Genomic DNA, 27565 nt, shown 5'->3' with positions numbered 1-27565 from the left:
AAAATAAAAATGAAAAATAATTAACAATAAAAGAAAACTTGACTCACTTATAATAAAATGAAACTAATTACATATTGATACTTTGTTTTGAAATCATTTATGGAAAATGAACAAATGTAATTTCTACTGTATTATATGTATAATTCTATACATACTATCGAAATAACATGATCGACCATTCAGGTATGGAAAAAATCGATCCATCATAGTTAATATTAATTAATTATTTAATTAATATAAAAAGGTCAATAATTAGGTTTAAGGAAAATTGGATCCGATCTTAATAAAAAATTCATGAAAAAAATTATAAATATAAATTAAAGGTATGATTGTTGAGACTTTTATTATATATTTATTATATATTAATTGTTTGACTAATTTAACTTAACTTTAACACTTTACATTCGAAACATCTACCTTTAAATATTACTATATTAGTAATTTATATTTAACTCAACCAACATAAGAATTTACTTGTGCATTAGTATTTGATAGGTAATTATCATAATCACATTAATGATTTGTATTATAAGACTTTCAATCATGATATCCCTACGTGTGACATATAATATTCTTATTTATCCTAAGTTACAAACACTTCATTTTTTTCTATGCTAAATATATTTAGTATGCACTAGTGTATCACACTTTATAGAATTTTTCTTGCTTAAACATGCTCATTTTTTTTTCCTTTAAAACATTATACGAGATTAAGGAATTTTTGTCTTTCAAATATATTAATTTGTGACTTTTGAGTGATGGTTAAACCAAACATATATGTAAATATTTTTAATACTCACTAAAAGATACACCAAATTAAGTTAATTTCCTTACTTAACAAACCAAAATGGGTTCACACCAATGAGAAAATTCAAAATGATATTAATGTTTTACATAAAAGAAAAAGCGAAGTACAACATTGTCTATTTTTTTTTTCAAATTAATTTGGATGCTTATTTTTATTTGATAATTTAGTTAAAGGTAGTATTTGGATGTTGTGTCACTTGAATGTAACTTTCTGCCCGTCATTATTTATGGGATAATGATTTTTTTACTCCTAATTTTAATAACATTTTGATTCCACTGTGATTGGTCTAGATTGTCAAAATTAAAAGAGAAAAAAAATGATGTGAAAAGAGAAGAATTAGGAGTTTTAAAAGTGTTAATGTTTGAGCTTTCTCATATTTGGATTCAAAAATTTCATTCTTCATTGCGAAAGAAATGACTGTGCGAGAGAGAGGGTTGTGCGACACCGTTCACTGTCGCTACAACCGTCGGTCATCGTCCCTACAACCATCGTTCGTACCACTGCAACCGCCATTTTGAAGCACCGTTGAAGGATCAAACCACCATTGACGTGGGTATTTTAGGTTCCCATCGTTCATTTCGGTTTTGCTTTGTTGTCGTTGTTTAGTTATTTTGACTTGTTTTCATTTTTTTCATTTTTTTTGTTATCATTTTGGGATTGTTCTATTGTTGGATGTTACTAATTCAGAATTATAGCTTAATTAGTCAACAATTAAGGAATATGATAAAGTCCTCGAATCACAAATTCCTCTTATCACAACACCAACGACTAATGCCAACATCAACATATAAATGCCAATGTCAACATATAAATGTCCACCTTTACGTTTTTTTATATAATTAATGATAACTTTTTTTATAGAATTAGTATAACGTTACAGTATTTGGTGGGAAGAATGTTAATGTTATTTTTGGTGGGAAGAAAATAGTTGACATAAAAATACAACAATTTTATTGTCCAAAGGTGGTTGATGGACAAAATGAGGTTAAGGGCTTCTTAGTTCAAGTGATGGAGCTTGTAGTGAGCCAATGGTGGATCTTCATGATAATATTTGTGTTGAGAATGAATATTTTATTATTAAGAATCTTGATGGTGGTGTATTAGTGAAATTTGATTACTTGACCAATATAGTTTCTTTGGAGGATGTTTCTTTCGTTGTTAATAGTTTGTAAAATTTATAACAATTATATTAAACTCATGGTAGTTTAACTACAATTTCTAATCCTTTAACATCTAAGGAGTCCCGTTTAGTAGAGGAAATAAAAATAGTTTTTAAATAGATTAATATACTTAAAGAAATATTCTTGATAATTACGTTTAAACTATAAGAAAACTTAATAGAAATAAGTGAAATAAGGTTACTATTAAATCTTTAAAAGAAAAACTTCTAAAAGTTAAATATCTTTATTTTGAAATGTAAGAAGATTCACGAGATGTTAAAAGAATTCTTTTTTCTTATATATAAAATTCAAAGTAGTTTTGTTTTTTCTTATATGCACAGTATAATAATCATAGTGTGATTCTTAAATTTTATTTTATTTTATAATAAATTTGTATGTAATAACGCTATGTCTCACATGAATTTATTTAGAAACGAGAATATAATCATAATACAATTTTAAAGAAGTACTCCCACTTTTTTACTTTGTTATTATCTCATAAAAAGATATTTTAAATTTACTTGTAGCTAAAATGAAATAAATTCAATGAAATGAAATAGAATTATTGTTGTTATGTGGAATTTATTAAAATTTTCGCTTCACCGCTTAGAAAGAAAACAAAATGGAATAGATTGTAAAATGTAATTTTATATTAGAATCTAACTGTTTTTTTTTAATTATATATATATATCTATATATATTTATCTATTTATTTATTTATTGATGGTGTGGACATATTCTAAATGAATTATTACGTAGGTTGAGACCAAATAATATCAAAGAAGCTACCACAAAACCATAAGTATTTAATATATAAAGTTTATAAAATAATTTTTGAAATAAGGTTGTAAATATTACAATAACCTTTTAATAAGAACCGAATCTGATCTGGAGACTCTTCAGTCACTAGTGTTCCAAAGCCACAGATGTTGTCTCTCAGGCTAACCTCTTTCACCCACCTCTTATCCCCGACCTCTTCCGCCGCCATCGCGCGCCGTTCCCGCGCGATTCTCCGGCGGCGCCACCACCTCCGGAAAAGGCCGCTTGCCGCCTCGTTCTCCGCTCAGAGCGCGACGGCGGAGACACAGGACAGAGTCAACAACTCGAAGAACCGAGTTCCCGAGCAAGTCATCACGCCACGATCACAGGACTTCAACGCGTGGTATCTCGACGTTATTGCCAATGCTGAGTTGGCCGATTATGGTCCGGTTCGCGGCACCATGGTCATTCGTCCCTACGGTTACGCCATTTGGGAAGCCATTCAGGTTTCTTTGCATTTTCTCGCCTCTTGTACCTTTTATTTTCATAATTTAAGTTATTTGAACTTATTTTTTGTTTTCTTTTTGGGTGTTGGTGTAGGAATACTTGAATGTGAAGTTCAAGGAGACTGGGCATAGTAACATGTATTTTCCCCAGGTAAAAGTTAACATCCATAGTTAGTAAATTGATTATTTACAGTTATTAGGGTGTCTTTGGGTAAACTGATCACTTAACGGCTTATTCAATAACTTACCACATCAGTTTATAAGCTTTAACTGCATGAAACTTGTTGATATGAGTTTAAAGGAGCTAATGTAAAAGGGTGTGTTTGGAAGAGCTTTTATGTACCTTTGTTTGTGGCTCATGATGACTTTCTTGAAAGCTCTTCTTAGCTTATTTCTCTAAGTTTCACATTGTTCATTCTTATCAGTAAGCTCTTGTTTTATAAAAATTTAAACAATATAACTCTATTAGGATATTTCTTAGTACTTATAAGAAAGCGAGATATGAAGCAAAGTGAATTGAAACTTTTACCTAAAGTTAAAAATAAACTTACGTACCTCAGTTTCTGGAGAAGGTAAATGAGAAAACTAATGTAAAAGTTCCAAATGCTTCTGTAAATAAGTTCCAAACATACGTACCGAACATGTCTAGGCCACTTTCATCGGTCCAAATAAGCTCTGTAAGCTATTCCAAATGCTTCCTTAATGATATATTTGCCCAAAATTTATGCAAGCATTTCTATGCTAACCTTGACAATTGAGATAGGGATTGCAAAGTGCTTGAATGTTTCTCACTATAGCGTGCCATTATTATATGTCGTGTCAAAAAGTGAGGGTTGAGCAAAGTGAGATCTTTATATTGTGGTGTACAAAGATTATGACCAGGGCATGAAATTATTGTATCTATCATTTGTTTGATGCCTTTTTTTAATCTGTGCTGCAGTTTATCCCATACTCTTTTATAGAGAAAGAAGCTAGTCACGTTGAGGGTTTCAGTCCTGAATTAGCTCTGGTGACAATTGGGGGTGGAAAGGAACTTGAAGAGAAACTCGTGGTATGTATGCTTTTCAGTTGCTTTCATGTGTGAAATTTTTTAATGTTTGTTGTAATATTTGAGATAAATTAAAGTGATTAATCATCTGTAATATTCATTGAAAAGCTGTGACCCTAAGGTTTTGTCTTTTGATTTTTGCACTTGTTGAGGTTGTGGCAGGTCCGGCCTACAAGTGAAACCATTGTGAATCATATGTTTACTCAATGGATCCATAGCTATCGTGATCTTCCTCTCTTGATTAATCAGGTAATGCTGTTGTGACCTTTTATTTTATTTTATTTTTGTGAGCAAGAACATGCATTGTTGAATGACGTACAACTTTGCCAACTTGCTTTCAGTGGGCAAACGTGACTAGATGGGAGATGCGCACTAAACCATTTGTGAGAACTCTTGAATTTCTTTGGCAAGAAGGGCATACCGCTCATGCTACTCCAGAGGAAGCAGAGGATGAGGTGCATGTCTTATCTATGTCAAGATGGTAAAATATTTTCTGGAATGAATGTATTATTGCACAATCTTAAGTAATATCATGTTCAACTGCAGGCTATACAGATGATTGACATCTATACCAGATTTGCGTATGAGCAAGCTGCAATACCTGTTATTACTGGTCGAAAATCTAAAGTGGAAACATTTGCTGGTGCTTGTAAGACCTATACAATTGAGGCTATGATGGGTGACAAGAAAGCACTACAAGCAGGAACCAGTCATAACCTTGGGCAAAACTTTTCCCGTGCCTTTGGGACACAGGTCTGATGTACTGCTTTAATTATTGCCGAATACATAGTGTTTCCTTTATCTGGATTTCTTTTGTGATATGGGATTATTTTGGGTTTGCGTCTACCATGGTAGTTGAATCAAGATACAAAAGATGTATCGAAGAGACTATTTTTTGAATACTTAACTACATAAACATGAAAATATACAATTAATAACAACCACTTAGTCAAAAAGAGTGGTTGTATCTGTATCACAATTTCAGCCACACAACCTCCTAAAAAATACTGCTGTTGCTAAATCCTATAACAATGGCTATAAGCTACTAAACAAATTTTGCTGTATAGCCATCCAAACAATAAGTTTTGTTGCTGCTACTGCATTATTACTGCAAACTATGGATTTTGCTGCTACACTGCACATTCTAAACAGCCTCAAAAACAAAAATTTTCTATCCAAAACATTTATATTGCATCCTATTCCTCTCCAAGATCTACATCACTGCTGCAACGTTCTGTTGAGGAGTAGAAGGGAACATTTAAGAAATCACTAGCATTTATCGTTTAAGTAGACATGAGGGAAAAACAGATAAGTGGGTGAGACGTATAGGTGGAGAAGAGAGATTATGGCTGAATCTAGAAGTTAGGAAAATGGAAAAATGATAAATGGACATGGCTGGAGGCAAAAGAATGACCATTTTGCCCATCTTTCTGCTCATATCACAAAAAATCAAGCAGATTTTGGGTTTTTCTATCCAGGTCACACAACCCATGCACGATTTTGTCCTTGATTCTCACTGTGATTCAAATTATACCATATCAATTTGGGAGCAAAAATGAGTGTTGTAGTGATTTGTGTCACTATTAAATCTTAGTGTTAGACTCAGGGACCACGAGATACAGTACGTGAAAGTGTATTAAAGGAAGAGGGGTAGAAACAGTAATTAAGCCTAAGGGATGAATAAAGCCCATTTTGTCGTTTTTGTTATTTGAAAAATCCTAATGTATGTATGGTACGAATAGTATATTGAAAAATACTTACTACCCTGGTGTCTACAAAAACTAATGAATTTGTCATTGACATAACTTTATAGAGTTATTGATTTCAGCTCATAAAATTACAAAGTAAGCAGGCATAATTCTGCACTTCATTTCTCTTGCTTATTTCAACAGACTTTCCTGCAAGTTATAGTATGAACCCATGCCATCTTACTTGTTACTGTTAATGTCAGTTGCAGAAAAAAAGTGATTTGTTTGTTCAAGTTGGAGCTGTATGGTTAAATAGTTTTCATCTGAAAAGTATGTTTCTGATGTAAGATTGAGAAATCTGTTATATACATATGGGAGAAATGGTGGGACGAAGAAGGTGAGAAGAGTGGAAGTACAAAACCCTAACTAGAACAAAATTAATCCTAAAAGCATTCTGATTTAAATTAAAACATTTAGAAAAAAAGTCCTAAACGACCAAGCTACTAATAAATTCACTTCTTATGATAAATCCCACTTACAAATATAATATAATGATATATTTCTAAATTCTACTATTTTTTCCTCGGTCATTGATTTGTGCCCTTTTGTGCTTCATCAGTTGCTTTTACCCAGCTAGTAACTCAATCTTCTTTCTAAATACCAAGCCCTGAAATACCCGAATACATATGGGGAAGATCAAACTGAATCTTTTAGTATTTGCAGCATGCCGGTATCTAGACTTTGTTTACTCTAAACTTATTTATTTATTTATTTTTGTCCCATTTCTTTTATGGGGTTAACTCTTATTATTTTTGTTTTCTTTTCAAAATATTGATATAGTCTTTTCAATGAGGATGCAGTTGTTCAAAATGTGTAATTGTGCAGTTCACAGATGAAAATGGAGTTAGAGAACATGTTTGGCAGACTTCATGGGCAATTAGTACCCGTTTCATTGGAGGCATCATCATGACCCATGGAGATGATGCAGGCCTAATGCTTCCCCCAAAGATTGCACCGATACAGGTACATTTGGATGCTACTGGTGTCTAAACCTTGTGCTTTAGGCACCATTGGCTAAATTTAGCTGTTCGAAGTTGGAAAACTTGGCACCTTGGTGAGGCTAAGCTGGTGAATAATGTAGTTTCCTACGTTTGCTGTAAATATTCTTACAGGAACATCCTGCAACACTAGATACTAAACCTGCTTTCATCATATTGATTTGCTGAGCTGCCTCTTTCAGGCAATTTGTTGAAGGGTTGTGTTTTTAGTGCTAATTATTTATTATTTATACATAATACATGTGCTTTTGATTCACATGTTAGTATCTCATTGCTAATTTCCTTGATCTGCAAACATATTTCATTAAGGGTATGCTTGGATGGAAGAGTTTGGAGGGGGAGGGTGTAAAAGGCTTTTTGTTTCCTTACAAAATGTTTATAAAAATAGTTAGGGAGCTTAAAAAGTTACATGATAGCCTTTCATTCTAAAACATTATAAAATATAGGAAATGTGACATAAAATGAAAAAAATATATCATTTGCTCTAAAGTCCAAACCTCTACGTTTAGATGCAGGATAATATTCCAAGCCCTTACTTTCATATTGTAATTTAAATAAATTATGAGTTTTTCATTTTCGTCAAAATCATGTTTTGTATTAATGGTTTAGGTGGTAATTGTTCCCATTTGGAAGAAGGATGAAGAAAAAGCTGCAGTTCTAAATGCAGCATTGACTGTAAAGGATGTACTTCTAAAATCAGGGATTAAAGTTAAACTTGATGACTCAGATCAAAGAACCCCTGGATGGAAATTCAATTTCTGGGAAATGAAGGTATTTAAACTTTAATGGATATTCTGGGACGACCAAATAATGTGCATTGCTTCAGCACATGCTGCAGGGTCTTATCTTGTTTTTAGTATCTGATTTTATTTATATCATCTGCGTCTCTTCACATTTTTCAGGGTGTTCCTCTTAGAATTGAAATTGGTCCTCGTGATGTGGCTAGTGGAAGTGTGGTAATATCGAGGAGAGATATCCCTGGGAAGCAAGGAAAAGTGTTTGGAATCTCTATGGAACCTTCGAATTTGGAGGCTTATGTTAAAGACAAGTTAGATGAGATACAGTCGTCCCTTTTGGAAAGAGCAATTGCATTTCGAGACAGGTTCTTTCCTTCAATTCTACTTTGGCTTGTGACTCCTATACATAACTTTTCTAACATACTTTTGAGTTCTTCAAAATAGCCACTGTAATTTTAATGTTAGTCGCATTAGCCATTTGTTTCCTGAATATAAGAATAGTAATGGTAGTATAACTGCTTAATCTTGGGCTCTGTCAAAACAGTTTGGTACTTTGCCTGCATAATTTCTGTGGAGAAAATTTTGTGCATTGATTGACTTCAATAACAAATACGTGGTTTGAGTCTGGTAGGGTTCCGTTCTAAATTCAGATCTGACCTGTAAATAGATATTTGCACCGTGAATTACTGGACTGACCAAACCAAGTCCTGTCTAGAACTTCATTAAGAACTATCTCTAATGCTTTGGTGGTGACAAAAACTATTGCTACCAATTGGAATGAGGGTTTCCTGTAGTAAGGTTTTATTAAAATGCGATTAAACACAATGCCTTCTTACTTTTCCCTAAGTTCTTAAGCTTCACTTTTTATTCTGCATGTTATGCTCATTCAATTGCAAATATGTTCCGGGCTTCACTGGTAGGCAGGCAAATTGACATGCACAGTTTCTTTCTCGCAGTAATATCGTAGATGTAAGCTCATACAATGATCTTAAAGCTGCAATATCTGAAGGGAAATGGGCAAGGGGCCCTTGGTCTGCTAGGTTGTTTCCCCCCTACTTTTTGCCATTAAATATTTATGTTTTGACGTTGAGAAGATAACTTCTAACTCTAATGTATATAGAGAGGAACCTGATTAATTCACGACTCTAATATCAAGCTTTACATAATGTCACAGTGATGAGGACGAGTTAAAAGTGAAGGAAGAAACTGGAGCAACTATTAGGTGTTATCCTTTTGAACAGCCAAAAGGGATTAAAACATGCTTGATGACCGGTAATCCTGCTGAAGAAGTGGCTATTTTTGCTAAATCTTACTAACTCTGCAAGCTTCTTAATTTTTTGAACTCCCAAGTTATATATCTGCAAGCGGGTATTTGTGCTTTTTTTCTTTTTTTACTTATTTTAAATTTACTCTTTTTTATAGAAGTCAATTTCTTGTTGTAACTTAGGTTAGTTAATATGAAAAATACGTTATATATCGATTCAGAACTTCAATTCTTAGGCTGTCGTCATTTGTTTAGAAAAAAATGAAGTTGATTCCGTTGGGGTTAAATTTTGAAGTGATTTATATTACTATTGTTTGATTAAATCTCTGTAATATATGAATTCTTTTATATAGTTTGTCTTTTTTCATAGACATTCTGCTTCCATGAAGAAAAGAGTATTCGTAGTTTATGTTTCTGCCATAAGAATTCTGCTTAAAGGATATGATACCTTGAATTTTTGGTTTTAATAACATCTATATTTTATGTTGCTTTGTTAAAAGAAAAGAATATTACGGATAATTTGCAGACCTGATTGGACAACTCTAGAATTTTGTTTCATTCTTATTTTGTCCTTGTCTCTCCTGTATTATGTTATTTGTCCCCAGGACATGTGCTGTATTTTTCAGTTTTTTTCTTTGTCATCTTGTTTATATTGACTCCTTGATCAGTAAATAGTAGGGAACAAATCTTTCATTTCCTGAGTGTTCTTTTTTTCAGCTTTTACGCTTCTTTTTTTCTTTTCCTTTTATGGTATCAGAGCACCAATCCGATTGGAGCTATGCTTATTCCTCCGTAAATGTCTTCCATCAATAAGAATTCTCACATCTTACAAATGTCTGATCCTTGTATCGATCCTTCCAGCCCTTAATATGTAGTGCCCTAGTGAAAATACTTCTTCAGTCTCTATCATTCTAGCCTTAACTCGCAGCAATTACCATTCGTGGTCACGTTCCATATGAATATGACTTTAATTTCCAAAAGCAAAATGGATTTCTTGAACGGAACCATACCTGTGCCAGCTACCACTGATCTCGTTTATCCTTCTTGGGAACGTGCCAACAATCTCATATCTCGTGGTTGCCTCCACCAATCCCATTTCCAAGCTGCTTTTCGAGTTGTTCGATACCTCAAGAGTTGTCCTGGGAAGGGTCTCTTCTTTAGTCGAACATCTTCCTTCCAATTTTCTGGTTTCAGTGATGCAGACTGGCCCATGTGTGTAGACACTCGACACTCCATCACTGGGTATTGTTTTATTATTGGCAGCTCATTAGTTTCATGGCTGACTAAGGAACAATCCACTGTTTCTAGATCTTTTGCTGAGACTGAATATTGAGTGCTCACCTCCACTACATGCGAGCTTCAATGGCTACTCTATTTGCTTCAAGATTTACAAGTCTCCCTTATACGACGCCCTGCTTTATATTGTGACAGTCAAAGCACACTTTACATTGCTGCAAAAACCCGTGTTTCAGAACACACACTTGGAAATTGACTGTCACCTGGTTTGGAAAAAACTCCTCTTTGGTCTCATGAATCTTCTTCTAGTTTCTTCATTACATTAGCTTTTTTGACATCTTCACTAAAACTTTCCCTCCTAAATTGTTTCATTCCCCAGGGCATGCTGTGCTATATTTTTAGTTGTCCTTTTGTCATCTGGTATATATTGACTCCTTGATAAGTAAATAGTAGAGAACAAATCTTTCATTTTCTCCATCTCTGACACTTTGTTCACTTCGAATGAATTTGGGGAGAGTGATTGAATGGATTTGAGAGAATTTGAAGGTATATTTTTTGTTGTTTATTTGAGTGGATTTGGAGATAAGTGAGAGTGGATTCGAAAGTAAATTTTTTTAATTTGTCACATCAATCAAATTCTACACTAATTCTCACAAACTTTACTTCTAAATCCATTCTCACTTACCTTCAAATCTACTCAAATAAGCAACAAAAAATTTACCTTCAAATCCTCTCAAATCCATTTAATTACTTGGATAATTTTGATCTGAGAGCAATACAGATAATATTTATAGTACTACAAAAAAGTTTTGCGCTAAGTATAATCTTACTCTTGCGGGCACATGCATAGTTTTTAGGATCAAGACAGTTCAGTGTTATCAAATTTCGGTCGTGGCGGCATCATGGTGAAAACAACCTAGTGCCACAACAGGGAGGTGGGCGAAGTGGGTCTTCCGTGATGGCCCCTGATGGTCGCTTTTATTCATGAGGGCCCCTGATTCGTCTTTTTTCATGAGGGCCCTGATGGTCGTTTTTTTTTTCACGGCGGCTGGCGGTGACGGAAGATAATGACGGAAAAAGCGGGGTGGAGAAAGAAGAAGACAACAACTTGAACAAAAAAGGCCAAGGGAAAAGATAGGGGCAATGGCAACGGCGCACACTAAATCTTAATTACATCCTAATATGTGTTTTCCGAGTGTTTAAAACATAACGGTAAAAATCGGGTCAGACTCATTAAAACATTATTTAACTTAACCTGCCAGCTGTCGCTAAGTTTGTTCTTTTTTTTAGTATGTTTTTTCTACTTCTCTACTTTCACTATAACTACTTTTCAAAAATTATATTTATTTTCCAGCAACAATAATGGCCAGGACAGTTTAAGAACATCTAACAGAATTGACCCGAATTAGAAACACTGTCATCCAATGAATTAATCAAATTTAAATACAACTGTTTGTAATTATTGTGAGAAAGTTATGAAAGGAGGAGTTACTAGAGCAACAACGTTGATGCTTGCACCAAGTCTTCGAAAAATGTGAGAAGAGCTTTGGAAATTATATAGAGAGAAAGTAGACAATTCCTCCGTCAATCCCAGATACAGTGCAGCCAAAAATAATAACGAGAGTGAAGATGAAGTTGAAATTTCCACTACTAATAATGATAGAAGGGAGAAAAAACGGTGGAAGAAAAGGACCAATGGATATGTTTTGTAGAAATCCAGCTGCTGCAATAGAAAAAAGAAGGAAAAAACTAAGGCAAGCTAACATCCAGTAGTAACCAATGTAGAATTAATTAAAGAGTGGATAAAGTCTAAACATATTACATCGGTTATGAATAACCAATGTAGAATATGACCACTTGAAATCATAATGCATAGGCCTATGAGACACCTACTAGTAGTTGAGTGGTGGACGATGTTGTAACGTGTGGTGTAGGTGTAACATGATGTTAAATTTGTTGTAAAATTGCTGACAAAATCACGAACAAAATTTTCTGAGGCGTGTAGAGTCACTGTCCTTAAGAACTTATCCGCGGTGTATTGCGCAAGTCCCCAAGGATACAACAGGAACTTCCCAGAATATATCTGAGGATCTCAGAACTAGCAAAGAACTTTATACGAGTATATACCCAAGATATGAGATATAGACAACAAGATAGGAGGATAGGAAATCAAGAGAGAAAATAATAAAGATTGGAAAATATGTTTTTGTACTGCACCCTTAGAATGGAAGAGGAGCTCTATTTATAGAGCTAGGTGCAAAAGAGTCGTTCCTAAGAATTGGAACGTTGCTATAGGAACGTTGCCAAAAAGAAACGTTGAAAATGACAGTTTGGAAAGAAACGTTGCAAAAGTTTCTTTTGCAATATTATAATAATATTTTACAACAATCCCCTACATATTGCAAAAGAAAGTTAAAAGAAAATGTCTTTGATCCAAACAGTTCTGTCTCAAAAGTGATTTCTCATTTTGCAGGTAATTCTTTTTCAAAAGAAAGATATGTCATCTTTGTGTAAACTTGGAAAATGATTGTATATAAAGCAATAGCGCAAATCTTTATTCTGATGAATAATCAGAGATTGAAAGTAAGATAAGAGTATTTATATCCTGGGTCTTATAAGATGTAATGCATCAGAGCTGGTATAGTAAGCTATATGAACCAGTCTTATATCGAGAAACTTAACACACAATGTAATTGGTATAGCAAGCTATATGAACCAAAGACACTTGACGTGTGTTGGAGGTTTATCAATCACAGTACACCCCCACAATCCTTGTTGTTATCGCTGTGATGCGCTTACTAGGCCATGCGCGTGCCCGGTATTCATGAGTGCTCTAGAGATCATGCCAAGATCTCATGCAAGCGGCCCCACTTGACACTTATATAGGTGATTTCATCAAGTGTATGCTGCAAGTCATACATTACCCGTAAGGGATATGAAGATCATTAAAAACTTTGATTAATTACAAAGTTTAACCTCTCAATAATGCAGTCTCTAGCACTTTCACTCACACACCATAGGAAGGGACATAATTGATTGAAATCAATTTAGTGCTATCAGAACTAACAAGTGACTTGTTTTTACCCATATGAACCTTATTCATGGGATCTCCAATCACAAAGGTTGGGTTACCATCACTTGTTTGTTTGTCAGTGGCTTAAGTCCCATTCCCCTCGATGTTTCTAAGATCATATTTCTTCCCAAGGGTTTTGTCAAAGGATCTGCTAGATTCCGTTCTGACTTTACATAGTCAATGGAAATAGTTCCACTCTTTAGCAGCTGCTTTACCAAATTGTGTCTCAATTGGATATGTCTATTCTTTCCATTGTAATTCTTGTTTTTAGCTATAGCTATTGCCGATTGGCAATCACAGTGTATAGATACCGATGGGGTTGGTTTCATTCCTAATGGAATGTTCGCTAAGAAGTTTTTCAACCACTCAGCCTCACTACCAGCCATCTTAAGGACTTATGGCTGACATCAACATCATGCCTTCAGAGAGCCAAACCGTTGCTTCCGGAACCCAGACGGTCTTCGCAAAATCTCTTCCGGACGTGTCAAAAATCGAGATTTTCTTTGGACAGAACTTCCGACGCTGGCAAGAACGCGTTTCCACCCTTTTAGACATGTATGGAGTAGTTGCTGCTCTTTCATCTCCGCAGCCCAACTCCACTATTCCTTCAAACTCAAAACTAGTTGAAGAGTGGACTTACGCGAACAAGGTATGCCGACACACTCTGCTTAGTGCACTTTCTAATGATTTGTTCGATGTGTACTGTTCCTACAAGGAAGCAAAAGACATTTGGGACTCGTTGCTTCTCAAATACACTGCCGAAGATGTCGTCAGACAAAGATTCGTCATAGGAAATTATTACCGTTGGGAAATGATTGAAGACAAGGACATAAAAACTCAAATCAACGAATACCACAAGTTGCTCGAAGACATCAAAGCAGAAAACATTCTACTACCGGATGAATTCGTTTCAGAACTACTGATCGAGAAATTGCCGCCATCCTGGACAGATTACAAACAACAGTTGAAACACAGACACAAGCAAATGTCTCTACCAGAACTCATTACACACATAATAATTGAAGATACCAACAGGAAGGAGTCTGCTACTACAAGGGCCAAAGCTTTATCTGCGAAAGCAAATATGGTAGAAGGAAAACCTGCTCCAAAAAGGTACGAATACAAACCTGATCACAAAAGGAAAAATAATTTTCTTAAATCTCGTCCCCATGAATCTAAACCCAACTTTAAAAAGAAAGGAAATTGCTTCGTATGTGGGAAGCCAGGCCATCATGCACCGCAGTGTAGGCGTAGAGTAAGAAACAACAATCCTCCTAAGGCTAATATAGTCGAAGGAGATGACATTATTGCTGTGGTCGTTTCTCAAGTAAATCTGATGACCAATGTGAGAAAGTGGGTGGTAGACTCTGGTGCTACCAGGCATATCTGTGCAAACAGAAGTGCTTTTACCTCTTACACTAGTGTAGGGGATGGAGAAGAACACGTCTACCTCGGTAATTCCAGGACCACTCCTGTTCTGGGAAAAGGAAAAGTTCTTCTCAAACTCACATCTGGAAAGACTCTGGCCTTGAGTGATGTGCTACATGTGCCATCAATCAGAGTTAATTTAATCTCTGTATCACTACTGGAAAAAGTGGGAGTTAAAGTGACTTTTGAGTCTGACAAGATCATTATGACAAAAAATAATGTTTTCGTGGGGAAGGGATATTGTGATCAAGGACTCTTCATTCTAAATGTTTCTGAAAATATTAATGAATCATCTTCTTCTACTTATATTGTTGACTCGTATGATATATGGCATGCTAGATTAGGACATCTAAATTCTTCCTATGTTATGAAATTAAAACAACTAGGATTGATTAATATGCATGATAAACAGAGTAGTAAATGTGATATATGTGTAGAATCTAAAATAACAAAGAAAACATGTCTCTCTGTAGAACGTCAAACTGAGCTATTAGGGTTAATTCGTACTGATCTAGCTGATATGAAACAAACCATGTCTAGAGAAGGTAAAAATTATTTTGTGACCTTTATAGATGATTATTCTAGATACACCAAAGTATACTTAATCAAACACAAAGATGAAGCCTTTGATGTGTTTTTAACCTATAAGGCAGAAGTAGAAAATCAGTTGAATAAGAAAATTAAAAGGATTAGATCAGTTAGAGGTGGTGAGTATGTGCTCTTTAATGACTATTGTGTTAAAGAAGGAATCATCCATGAGGTAACTCCACCATATTCACCTGAGTCTAATAGAGTAGCTGAGAGAAAGAATAGAACTCTTAAGGAGATGATGAATGCTATGCTTATTAGTTCTAGTGCACCTGATAACCTTTGGGGAGAAGCCTTGCTTACTGCGTGCTTTTTACAAAATAGAATACCTCATAAGAAAACTGGTAAAACTCCGTATGAGCTTTGGAGAGGTTATCAACCTAACCTTAAATATTTAAGAGTGTGGGGGTGCCTAGCTAAGGTGATGTTACCTGATCCTAAGAAAAGGAAAATAGGCTCTAAAACCTCTGATTGTATGTTCCTAGGTTATGCTGAACATAGTGCTGCCTATAGGTTTCTAGTTCTTAAAAGTGATATACTTGAAAGAAATTCTATAATGGAGACGAAAAATGCTGAATTTTTTGAACATGTGTTTCCCTTAAAGGTTAGTGAGATGTCTCAACCTGTTGATGATAATGATAATAGTAATACCTTAAATGACGATTAAAGAAGAAGCAAAAGGCAGAGAAAGGAAACTTCCTTTGGAAATGACTTTTATACTTATCTTGTTGACAATGATCCATGTAACTTTGTAGAAGCCATTAGTGCTCCTGATGCAAAACAGTGGGATAAGGCCATTAGGACTGAAATTGAATCAATTTAGAAAAATAATACTTGGACCTTAGTAGATTTGCCTAAAGGAGCAAAACCCATTGGTTGTAAGTGGATCTTTAAGAAAAAGTATCACCCTGATGGATCCATAGAGAAATATAAGGCAAGATTAGTAGCAAAAGGTTTTACTCAAAAACCCAACATAGATTACTTTGATACTTTTGCTCTAGTGACTAGGATTTCCTCTATTCGAGTGTTGTTAGCCCTAGCAGCTATCCATAAGCAAGTGATACATCAGATGGATGTTAAAACTGCCTTTTTGAATGGTGATCTAGAGGAGGAAATTTATATGACTCAACCTGAAGGGTGTGTTGTACCTGGTCAAGAGAATAAGGTATGTAAACTTTTAAAATCCTTGTATGGATTGAAACAAGCACCAAAACAATGGCATGAAAAACTAGATAATGTATTGCTATGTGATGGTTTTTCACCTAATGATGCTGATAAATGTGTGTACTCTAAATTTGAAAAAGGTGATTGTGTCATTATATGTTTGTATGTGGATGACATGTTAATTTTTGGTACATGCAATGAGATTGTTACTAAAACTAAATTATTTCTAGGATCGAATTTTGAAATGAAAGACATGGGTGAAGCCAATGTAATTTTAGGTGTTAGAATCATAAGGAAGGGAGATAGTATATTACTATCCCAAGAACAATACATTGAGAAACTTCTTAAGAAGTTTGAGTATTATGATTTCAAAACCGTGAGTACCCCTTATGATGCTAACTCTAAATTAATGAAAAATAGAGGAGAATCATTATCTCAGCCTCAGTATGCCCAGATAATTGGGAGCTTACTACACTTGATGAGCTTTTCTAGACCTGATATTGCTTATGCAGTAGGTAGACTGAGTAGGTACACTCAATGTCCAAATCAAGAACATTGGGATGCACTTTCCAGGCTTATGAGATATTTAAGAGGTTCAATGGATTATGCCATTGAATATAGTGGATTTCCCGTTGTACTAGAAGGGTATAGTGATGCTAACTGGATTTCTGATTCAGATGAGACAAAATCCACTAGTGGTTATGTATTCACACTTGGGGGTGGTGCGATTACATGGAGATCAGCCAGACAAACTATTATTGCAAGATCAACAATGGAATCTGAGTTTGTCGCCCTTGAGATGGCTGATAGTGAGGCTGAGTGGTTGAAAAACTTCTTAGCGAACATTCCATTAGGAATGAAACCAACCCCATCGGTATCTATACACTGTGATTGCCAATCGGCAATAGCTATAGCTAAAAACAAGAATTACAATGGAAAGAATAGACATATCCAATTGAGACACAATTTGGTAAAGCAGCTGCTAAAGAGTGGAACTATTTCCATTGACTATGTAAAGTCAGAACGGAATCTAGCAAATCCTCTGACAAAACCCTTGGGAAGAAATATGATCTTAGAAACATCGAGGGGAATGGGACTTAAGCCACTGACAAACAAACAAGTGATGGTAACCCAACCTTTGTGATTGGAGATCCCATGAATAAGGTTCATATGGGTAAAAACAAGTCACTTGTTAGTTCTGATAGCACTAAATTGATTTCAATCAATTATGTCCCTTCCTATGGTGTGTGAGTGAAAGTGCTAGAGACTGCATTATTGAGAGGTTAAACTTTGTAATTAATCAAAGTTTTTAATGATCTTCATATCCCTTACGGGTAATGTATGACTTGCAGCATACACTTGATGAAATCACCTATATGAGTGTCAAGTGGGGCCGCTTGCATGAGATCTTGGCATGATCTCTAGAGCACTCATGAATACCGGGCACGTGCATGGCCTAGTAAGCGCATCACAGCGATAACAACAAGGATTGTGGGGGTGTACTGTGATTGATAAACCTCTAACACACGTCAAGTGTCTTTGGTTCATATAGCTTGTTATACCAATTACATTGTGTGTTAAGTTTCTCGATCTAAGACTGGTTCATATAGCTTACTATACCAGCTCTGATGCATTACATCTTATAAGACCCAGGATATAAATACTCTTATCTTACTTTCAATCTCTGATTATTCATCAGAACAAAGATTTGCGCTATTGCTCTATATACAATCATTTTCCAAGTTTACACAAAGATGACATATCTTTCTTTTGAAAAAGAATTACCTGCAAAATGAGAAATCACTTTTGAGACATAACTGTTTGGATCAAAGACATTTTCTTTTAACTTTCTTTTGCAATATGTGGGGGATTGTTGTAAAATATTATTATAATATTGCAAAAGAAACTTTTGCAATGTTTCTTTCCAAACGGTCATTTCCAACGTTTCTTTTTGGCAACGTTCCTATAGCAACGTTCCAATTCTTAGGAACGACTCTTTTGCACCTAGCTCTATAAATAGAGCTCCTCTTCCATTCTAAGGGTGCAGTACAAAAACATATTTTCCAATCTTTATTATTTTCTCTCTTGATTTCCTATCCTCCTATCTTGTTGTCTATATCTCATATCCTGGGTATATACTCGTATAAAGTTCTTTGCTAGTTCTGAGATCCTCAAATATATTCTGGGAAGTTCCTGTTGTATCCTTGGGGACTTGCGCAATACACCGCGGATAAGTTCTTAAGGATAGTGACTCTACACGCCTCAGGAAATTTTGTTCGTGATTCTGTCAGCCTAAATTTACAACAATAATCTTTATTATTTTCTCTCTTGATTTCCTATCCTCCTATCTTGTTGTCTATATCTCATATCCTGGATATATACTCGTATAGAGTTCTTTGCTAGTTCTGAGATATATTCTGGGAAGGTCCTGTTGTATCTTGGGAGACTTGCGCTATACACCGCGAATAAGTCCTTAAGGACAGTGACTCTACACGTCTCAGGAAATTTTGTTCGTGATTTTGTCAGCAATTTTACAACAAAATTCGTAGATGAATGGTGCAGAGAACAAGAAAAACGATCGCGAGTGGCACATAGAAGAAACACTAACCTTAACGATGGCGTGAGTGGAGTTGTGACGTTGGGAAGCTTTGGCCTGCACTGGAATAGCAATCCACACAACTTGACTGGTGGCGTGAGCAATCTAGGCATGCGGAGAAGCCAATGACTCTAACGGTCCAAGCGTGAAAAGAAACCGGTGCAGCTAACGGTCCAGGCATGCAAAGAAATCAACAACCTTAACCATCCATGTTTGCGACAGAGACAATGGTGCGAGTAGTTCATGCATGCGGAGAAAGTGACGATGTTAAGCGGTCTATCAAGACGGAGGTAATGATTGTCCAACAGGGTGGTGAAACAACGACATAAAGATGGAAGAGAAAGGACACGCGAGAATGATGAAGATGAACAAAGAAAGAGTGAGAGTGAGGGAAATAAAAATGAAAATTAGGACACACACCGATGTGTGCAAGATATACTACATCGCGTGTCATTAGTAACCGATGTAGTATCATCATATGCTACTGTTATCTATTTAACCGATGTTATATAATGCTAAAAAATTTTAATCTTTCTACTGTGTATTTTGTCACATCGACTTCGTTACAACCGTTCTAAAATATTGTTTAACTAAAAAAATATTATTTAATAAAGATCATTTTGTGGAAATTATAAAAATTCTTCACAAATAAAATGATTATTTTGGGTTGTCTGATTGGTAATATTTGTAAGGGTTTTAATTTTCTTTTTGAAGGGTTTTAATTTTTTTTAAGAGGTTTATAACCTCCATAATTCATAATAATTTTTTAAAGTTTCAATCTTCTCACTTAATCTCATATTTTCCAATTTTTTTCCTTTTCCCTAAATTTTCGAAACTTAAGCGGGAGTTTAACTTAAAAGTTCAGATTCATCAAACCCTTGCTTCCAAATTTCATTTTCTATTTGCTCCCAAATTTCACTTCACTTTCGCCCAAAACCTGCGTTCCATTCATTCTGATCGTTGTTAGTGGAGCTATTCATTGTTGCATTCTCTTCTCTGTGCTCGTCAGCCAAGGTTCAGCAAGTGTGGTTGCCGGCCAGGTTTAGGAAACCAGTGTGCAAGTCATGTCTCCTTCAAGCCTTCAAGAAACCAGTACGTTCGCGGCCAGGTTTAACTCTTCAACCTAGTCGTGTTTTTCTGATTTTTCTTCTGAACCCTCTTCTGCTCCGACATGGATAAATTGAGTTCTTTCACTTCCACACTCTTACTCGTTCATCCATTAAATAATTTTTTTAATAGGAAATTGGTATATCTTAATCTCGGTACTTGTTTGACCCTTGCTTCAGATTGGATATTCGCTTTAAAAAAGAACTATGTTGCCCATGTTTTGTGATTTTCTGAACAATGTTTCCCCCATTTCGTGGTTTGATGATTGCAATTGTTTGTCGTAGGTCAATTAGTTGTTTTTTTTGGAAGTATTTTGTATGCGATTTTGTAGTTTGTTTTCAATGTTTTTTGTTGCATGATCTGTCCATATAATTGCTAATTGTAGACGATGGAACACTATGTACTACTATTGATAATTGATAGATTTGTACGGTACTGAGCTCTGGAGAGGCTTGAGTGTTGAACGGCCTTGAAATTATGTCGTAAATGAGTGTTATTTTGGCAGTCTTATTAATTCTGACCAAGTCCCAGAACAAAATTATGTCATAAATGGGTAAAATAACAGCAGTAAGGTTTGGTATTGGTGGATGATTTTTACAACATAGATTACATAAATTATGTTCTACAGAGAAACATAAAAAGCCAGAAAAGTTCTTCAACTCTGGTTACAATGTAGGGATTTTTCTCATAAAATGAAAACTGTTACAAACAGTGGAACAATTCAATCATGAAAGAAATATTAGAATCCGGAAACTTAGTATTCTGCAACCACCAAACTACCAATATGCAGAAAACTACATGAGAAAGGAGGCTTAGCCAAGATCACTATTTCAAATCATAAGTTATTGCTCCATATTTTATTGCATGGAAATGTGTACGTGCTGGAGTAATCTAAAACTCTATGAAATCTATTTACTAATTCAGAAAAATTAACAAAATCTAAAGATAATGTCCAGTTTCTGCAGTGATAGTGGTTCCAGAAGTGAAGGATTCTACCACAAACTGCATTCAATTGAACTCTTCATGCAAGCAGAAATTATCAAGTGCAGTCCTTATTACCCAATCCTCTTAAAATGAATTGAAGATTTAAATACATAAAAAGAAAAAGAAAAGGAATTATGCTTGAGAGTTATTTTGATTATTTTGGGATATGAGTTTTTAACCTATTTTTTGTCATATCAGATTCATCTCATTAAAGAATGATTTGTTCCTTTTAATATTATAACTATAGATATTCGTTTTTAAATAACTTTATCACTCTACATTGATGACAACATCCCTTATGACTTATTCTAGAAACAAACGATCTCATACTCAATTATTCCAAAAGATGATGATTAATGCATGAGTATCAATTAAACTAATAAGGAATAATTAGCTTGATTTACAGATGATGATCTGATCATTCCAAAAAAATTCTTGTGTCCTCTAGTGATATTTGTTTAAAAATGTAAACAATTTTGTTTTTTATCTACTTTTATCTGTTTCATTATTTTAAGTATTTTCCTTGTTTTTTTTTTCCTTTGTGTATATTTCAGTATGATGCAAAGGCAACTAAACGATCTATTCTGAATGGTAAGCTTTTCCCTATTGCTTCCCTCCTTTTGTTAGTTGCCTTGTTAAATATTCTTGGAAATTTTCTATTCTAGGTTTTTTTGCCATAATAAGTTGTCATTTGGTATTTTTATTCTGATTTAGGTTACGAGTCTCTTCTTCAAGAAAGTGCTGAAGATAAAGTTTCTGATTCTATTCTTTAAGATTGTGTATATGGTTGAATAAAATGTTAAGGGTTTTGTAAAACAATATATCATTTATTACATATCTAATAAATTATTTTTACTTTAGATATTGAATGTTTTAAATCTTATATAATTAGAGTGGCATATCTTGTTGGTTGAAGTATTATTAGCGATGTCATATACTTTGTTGTTAGCTTGAGTAATTGGTGTATATGTAGTCTGAATGAAAAACGTGTTATTCTAAATGATTTAGTCATGGTAAAAAAAATTAGAATAGATTTTAAGTGTTTTAATCATACTAGAAAAATTAGAATATAGACATTATAGTTATATATCAATTGTGATACTGTTATGTTTTCTAATTTGCCTGCATGTTATACATTTTTTAAAATTTTATTAAAAATTGTTTATAATAATATTAATAGTTCTTTAATACAACTTTGGTCATTATTTTTACTTTATTTATAATCACTAAACTTTAATGTGAATTGAAATTTATCTTTGGTCTAATAAATATCTAAATATGGCAAAAGATGAACCATATTCATCTATCTCTCTCTATTGATGTTGATGCTTTCGTCCTTGTAACTCATGGAACCATGTTACCTTCACCCTCTTTCAACTGTGATACTGCCATCAAACTTTGGAATCTCACAGTTCTCAAGGTTATTACATTTGGAAACATTTATTTCCATGAATATTGTTATCTCCTTGATGTGATAGTGTATTTCATTTTGTTTAGGAATATTTTTGATTGGATAAATCTTGGATTACTAAGCCTCTAAATACAATTGAATACTCTATTGGTTTAGAAAAATTCTTAAATTTTGCTTTTGAAATGTGGGTTTATGAAATGGCATAATAGAGTTGAAGTTGAGGAACACTTGATTTTAAAACAATTTCCTAAAAATTATGTTATATGGAATCTTTATGGTGAGAAGCAAACAAAAGATATTTCAGGAAATGAAGACGATATACAAGAAACATTTCATTCTAAAAATCTAATGGAGATAATGATAAATGATGCATTTGGGCATTATAGGCAAGAAGGTACTAATATAGGCAGGTCATAACCTGTGGGTGTAAACGATGTTCTGAATGAAAGGTCAAGAGAGAATCATAATGAATTTAATGATTTTTCTTCATATACCAATGTTCCTTCATCATCTTCTAATTAGTGGCAACAAAAGTACAACAATTTAGAATCTCAACTTCAAACAACCTTGGGTGCACTTAAAGCATACATATAATGAAGGAAGGAAAGATTTATGATGAATTGACCTTATTCTTTGATCATCAACCTCAAGTAAGTTACTAATATAGTTGAAGCATTGTGCTTGATATACTTTAATTATAGGCAATCTTTACTATTTTTAATATTTTTGTTTATTTAAGGAAGGTAGTGATGCAAATGAGCCCGAGTCTCCTTTGGATATAATAGGATCATCTCGTGCTGGCAACATTTAGGGAGTTTATGATGTCTTTTAGGATGAAACTATATTTAGTCTATGAATTTTGAGTAATTATGAATTTAGTTGTAATTATGTTTTAATTTAACTTACTTTTATATATTATTGTGTTTTTGAGAATTGAATGTTTTAATGATATATAATTCAATACTTTGGTAAAAAAATTTGTCGTATTTTTTTGTTTTCATTACCGTATTTGAATCTTGTTAAAAATAAATATTGTTGATAAAAATATAAGCATCTTAACGGTGACATTGTCATATGTAAGACAAGCAAAATAAAGTAATAAAATCACACACTAAATAATACAAATGAGGCGACTTAATACCTTTAAATTATAATTTTAAATAAAGTATTAATCCAAAAAAATTGACAAAAACAGGGTTAATTTTTGTAGTAAAATAGTTGAAATAAAGGAGGTTTTAAACTTCTACAAAATAATAATCACTAATATAAGAGGTTAAAATCCTCCACAAAAAAATCTTTGCGATATAAATCGGATACTAGAGACCATTAAAATCTCCACAAATTAATAGTTATGACTTTAATTGCAGGGGTTTAAAAAACCCTTGAAAATTAATTTACGGAGGGTAAACACCTCCGTAAAATGGAAAATAAATCTTTACTAAATAATAATTTTTTTTAGTGTTGTAATACATATTAAAGAGACATGTGACAAAAATTTAAAGGCCTCGATTCATTAATATATTATCAAGTTGGTTTGTCATTCAATCTTGTGAGGTTGAAAAGTTTCAAGATATGCTTGATGCCATAGGTACTTATAGACCTAATTTACCAATTCTTACTTATCACGAAATTAGAGTTCCACAAGTTGACTACACTGAGAAGTTGTTGCAGGATCATAGGCAATGGAACAAACATAGCAATTCTATTATATCATATGCATGGATTGACAAAAAACAACTATACTTGATTAACTTTGTGGTGAACTCCCTTGCATGGACAACGTTAGTCAAGTCCATTGATGGTTCCTAAATTTGTGAAGACAAGAGAAAAATTATTTGAGTGCTTGATTCCTTGTGGAGGAAATTGGAGAAGAAAATGTTGTTTAAGTTATAACAGATAATGGGAGCAATTATGTGTTGGCTAGTAAGTTATTGGATATAAAAGACCTTATCTCTATTGGACTCCTTGTGTTGTCCATTTTATAGATTTGATACTTGAAGACATTGGAAAGCTTACTTTGATAAGAGGAAATTATTAAGACATGTTATAAGGGTTGCTACCTCTTATTTATTATTACAAAGGTTGCATTAAGAGAAGGGAAATTTGAGAAAGATGTTCACTTCTGATGAATGGAACAATAACAAGCTATCTAAGGAAGTTAAGGGGAGGGAGACTACAAAAATTGTTCTTATTCCTTAATTTTAGAATCATGTCGTATTTATTCTCAAAGTTATGGCTCATTTTGTTCATGTGTTTTGTCTAATGGATGGGGAAAGAAAATCAACTATGAACTATATATATGAAGCAACAGAGAAAGCCAAGGAAACAATAATGAAGTCATCAACAACAATCAAAGTAAACACAATGATGTATTTACAATTGATAACTGATGGACATGTCATCTTCATTGCCCCTTGCATGCAAATGGTCACTTTTTGAACCTAGAATTCTATTATTCCAACCCAAACATGGAATATGATTTGGAAGTTACAAATGGATTGTATGCTTGCATTAGGAGGTTGGTGCCAAGTAAATATGTGCAACAATTTTTTTTAACTAACTTGCCTCTTTATAAGAGTGTAAGTGGAGTCTTTGGTGATAACTTTTCCAAAGAATCAAGGAAGACCACAGCCTAGGTGAGACACTTAAGCATGTTCTAAATTGCACTAAAATAAAATGGTTACTTTCTTTGCTTTTTAGCTCAAAGGTGGAAGAATTATGGGCATGCAAATCCCAACTTACAAAAGCTAGCAATCAAGACTTTAAGTTTAACATGTAGTTCATCAAGATGTGAGTTCAATTGTAGTGTTTTTGAGCAAGTATAATAAGACATGGTTCATTTCCTTATTATTTTATTTGTAAAGTGTAGAAAGAAATTAATTCACATTTTACTTATTCATAATGTAGATTCATTCAAAGAAAATGAATAGATTTGGACCATAAAAGGTTGCATGATTTGGTTTACATAAAGTATAATCAACAACTTGTTCAAAATACCATATTAGGGATGAAATAAACCCTATCGTATTGAATGAGACTGATGAATGTAATGAGTGGTTAGTGTGAGAAATTGATTATCATAATGATAATGAAGAGGGAGAGAAATGAGTTGGTTTTTTATGTATCCCATTCTTAATTGGGCAATTGTTTGTGAAGCTCAATTCGTTATGAAGGTTGCTGCATTTCTCATTTGATTGGCCGACCATAGTTCATGATATCTATTTCAATTACTTCCACTAGCTCCAACCACCACAGAAACACATAGGAAATACATCTCATGTTAAATGTCATAGGTCACATGATCTTGAATTTTCATAGACGCCAATCAGAAAATGCCATAGCATCTTAGAAAGTAGAACCAAAATCATTTCAGATTATACAATATAATGTGATATGGAGGAAAAGTAGGAAAGCATCACGAACCAACATTGAACCAAAGAAATCAAGGGTGTTTAAATACAGCAATTATTGCCCATTATATAAATTAGCTAAATATCTCATTTTACGTCATGCTGGAAATCATAATAATAGATATATTACTAAAGTAGGAATTTCTGTTTGGAAAACAAACTAAAACGTAGAGGACAAAAGAGGAAGAAAGTAAAGAGAGATAATATTTCTTGATTTGAAAATAATAGACAAAAAAAAAAAAAAAGATCTCCCCAAAAGTATTCCACTTACTTTATCCCTTTCTAGTTTCTATAACTGGGCCACTGCTCAATTATCAAATGTTCCAAATAACTCCAACTTTAGAATCACTTTCTTTTTTCTATACAAATTAGAAATTGTGGCACGTAATTATATGTTTAATCACATTTAGTTGCCCACGTTTTTTCCTCATACAATGTTTATTAAATGAGGATTAATAACTCTTTTTTTCTCTTAAAAAGCTATCACTCAACTACCAAATAATTGGCTAGTAAACGACTTCGTTCTCTTTCTTAAGAATGAGAGAAGAAAAAGCCTCTAATTGTGTTGTATTATTTTGGTTTAATAGCCAATTTTGTCATCAGTTTCATTGACAAATCTCAATTTAGTCTCTCGTTTTAAAAATGTTTGGAATGGATCCTCATTTTTAAAATTTTGAGTCAAATTAGTCCCTTCCGTTAAATAGAAACAAACGACGTTAAGGGTTTGATGATTTGGCAGAAGACATGTTATTTTATAGATATATTTATGCTGACGTGTTAGTGAATGGGTGCAGAAATGAAATTTAGAGGTGCACTTGACATTTTCTAGGCGAGGCCCAAGCCCTCTAGGGTTTATTTTTTTTTCTTTTTCAGAAACGAAGGTCTCTTCTCCACCTTCATTAGCGGCAGCTCTGCCCTCTGCATGACCAACCCCGCAGTGCCTTCCTCTACACGACCAAAACTGTCGCCAACAACATCGATTGTTGCCAGAGACACCGCCAGCCACTACAACGTTCCTCCCTCCGTGCGCACTTGATGACGCCGCTACCAGTACCATTAGGTTCCGATTCAGAGTAAACGCCGTCGTCCTGCGGAGCAAATCGCGTGTTTCTCCTCATCGAATCACAAACACAAATCGCAACTCGTCTTGAGCCCTAATTCCTTCGCTTCACTTGAGCCTCCGATAGCATCACCGTCGATACCGATCACAATCACCAGCGGCATCGCCTTCGTTGCTGCCTCGCAATCACGGTAACTCTGATCGAGATTCGAAACATCGCTGTCACTCTTCTTCTTCTTCCACTCAACTCAACATTTTTACTCTATCCTATCTCTTTTTTATTTTAATTTGTTTTTCTGTTTCAAGATTTATTATATTATGTATTAGTCTGGATTTGCTTTCCGTGTAGAATTAAGAGAAAAATATTTTCCTCTTCAATTGAATATTTGAGGTTCTGGAAATCAAATCTACAGAGTAGTGGTAACTCTGTTAGATAACATTTTTTCTTTCCTTTCTTATTATGTTACTTGTTTAATGATT

At 34.1% G+C, this 27565-nt stretch overlaps 1 protein-coding gene and 1 long non-coding RNA gene across 2 annotated transcripts; both read left to right on the top strand.

The window, feature by feature from the left end:
• Positions 1–2851: 2851 nt before the first annotated feature.
• Positions 2852–9399, top strand: LOC108346082 (proline--tRNA ligase, chloroplastic/mitochondrial). Its single transcript, XM_017585037.2, has 11 exons — positions 2852–3233; positions 3328–3384; positions 4174–4284; positions 4444–4530; positions 4623–4736; positions 4828–5034; positions 6855–6992; positions 7637–7798; positions 7930–8129; positions 8721–8804; positions 8939–9399. The coding sequence occupies exons 1-11, from the start codon at positions 2895–2897 to the stop codon at positions 9078–9080; spliced, it is 1641 nt and encodes a 546-aa protein (XP_017440526.1). The 5' UTR covers positions 2852–2894; the 3' UTR covers positions 9081–9399.
• A 10562-nt stretch (positions 9400–19961) lies between these two features.
• LOC108345443 (uncharacterized) lies at positions 19962–22064 on the top strand. The gene is made up of 3 exons (XR_001833665.2): positions 19962–20221; positions 21759–21795; positions 21919–22064. It is a non-coding gene; the product is annotated as an uncharacterized LOC108345443 (long non-coding RNA).
• Positions 22065–27565: the final 5501 nt, after the last annotated feature.

This window comes from Vigna angularis, chromosome 8, assembly GCF_016808095.1.
Source record: "Vigna angularis cultivar LongXiaoDou No.4 chromosome 8, ASM1680809v1, whole genome shotgun sequence".
Classification (NCBI taxonomy): Eukaryota; Viridiplantae; Streptophyta; class Magnoliopsida; order Fabales; family Fabaceae; genus Vigna; species Vigna angularis.
Note: the sequence above shows the minus strand (reverse complement) of the source record. Positions and strands in the feature narration are given on the sequence as shown.

Bases quoted from the DNA above. Each gene is read 5' to 3' on its own strand.
- LOC108346082 (XM_017585037.2), top strand. From the start codon at position 2,895: ATGTTGTCTCTCAGGCTAACCTCTTTCACCCACCTCTTATCCCCGACC. The intron at 4,737-4,827 runs GTGCATGTCTTA...GTTCAACTGCAG, and splicing joins CAGAGGAAGCAGAGGATGAG to GCTATACAGATGATTGACAT. The intron at 8,130-8,720 runs GTTCTTTCCTTC...TCTTTCTCGCAG, and splicing joins GCAATTGCATTTCGAGACAG to TAATATCGTAGATGTAAGCT.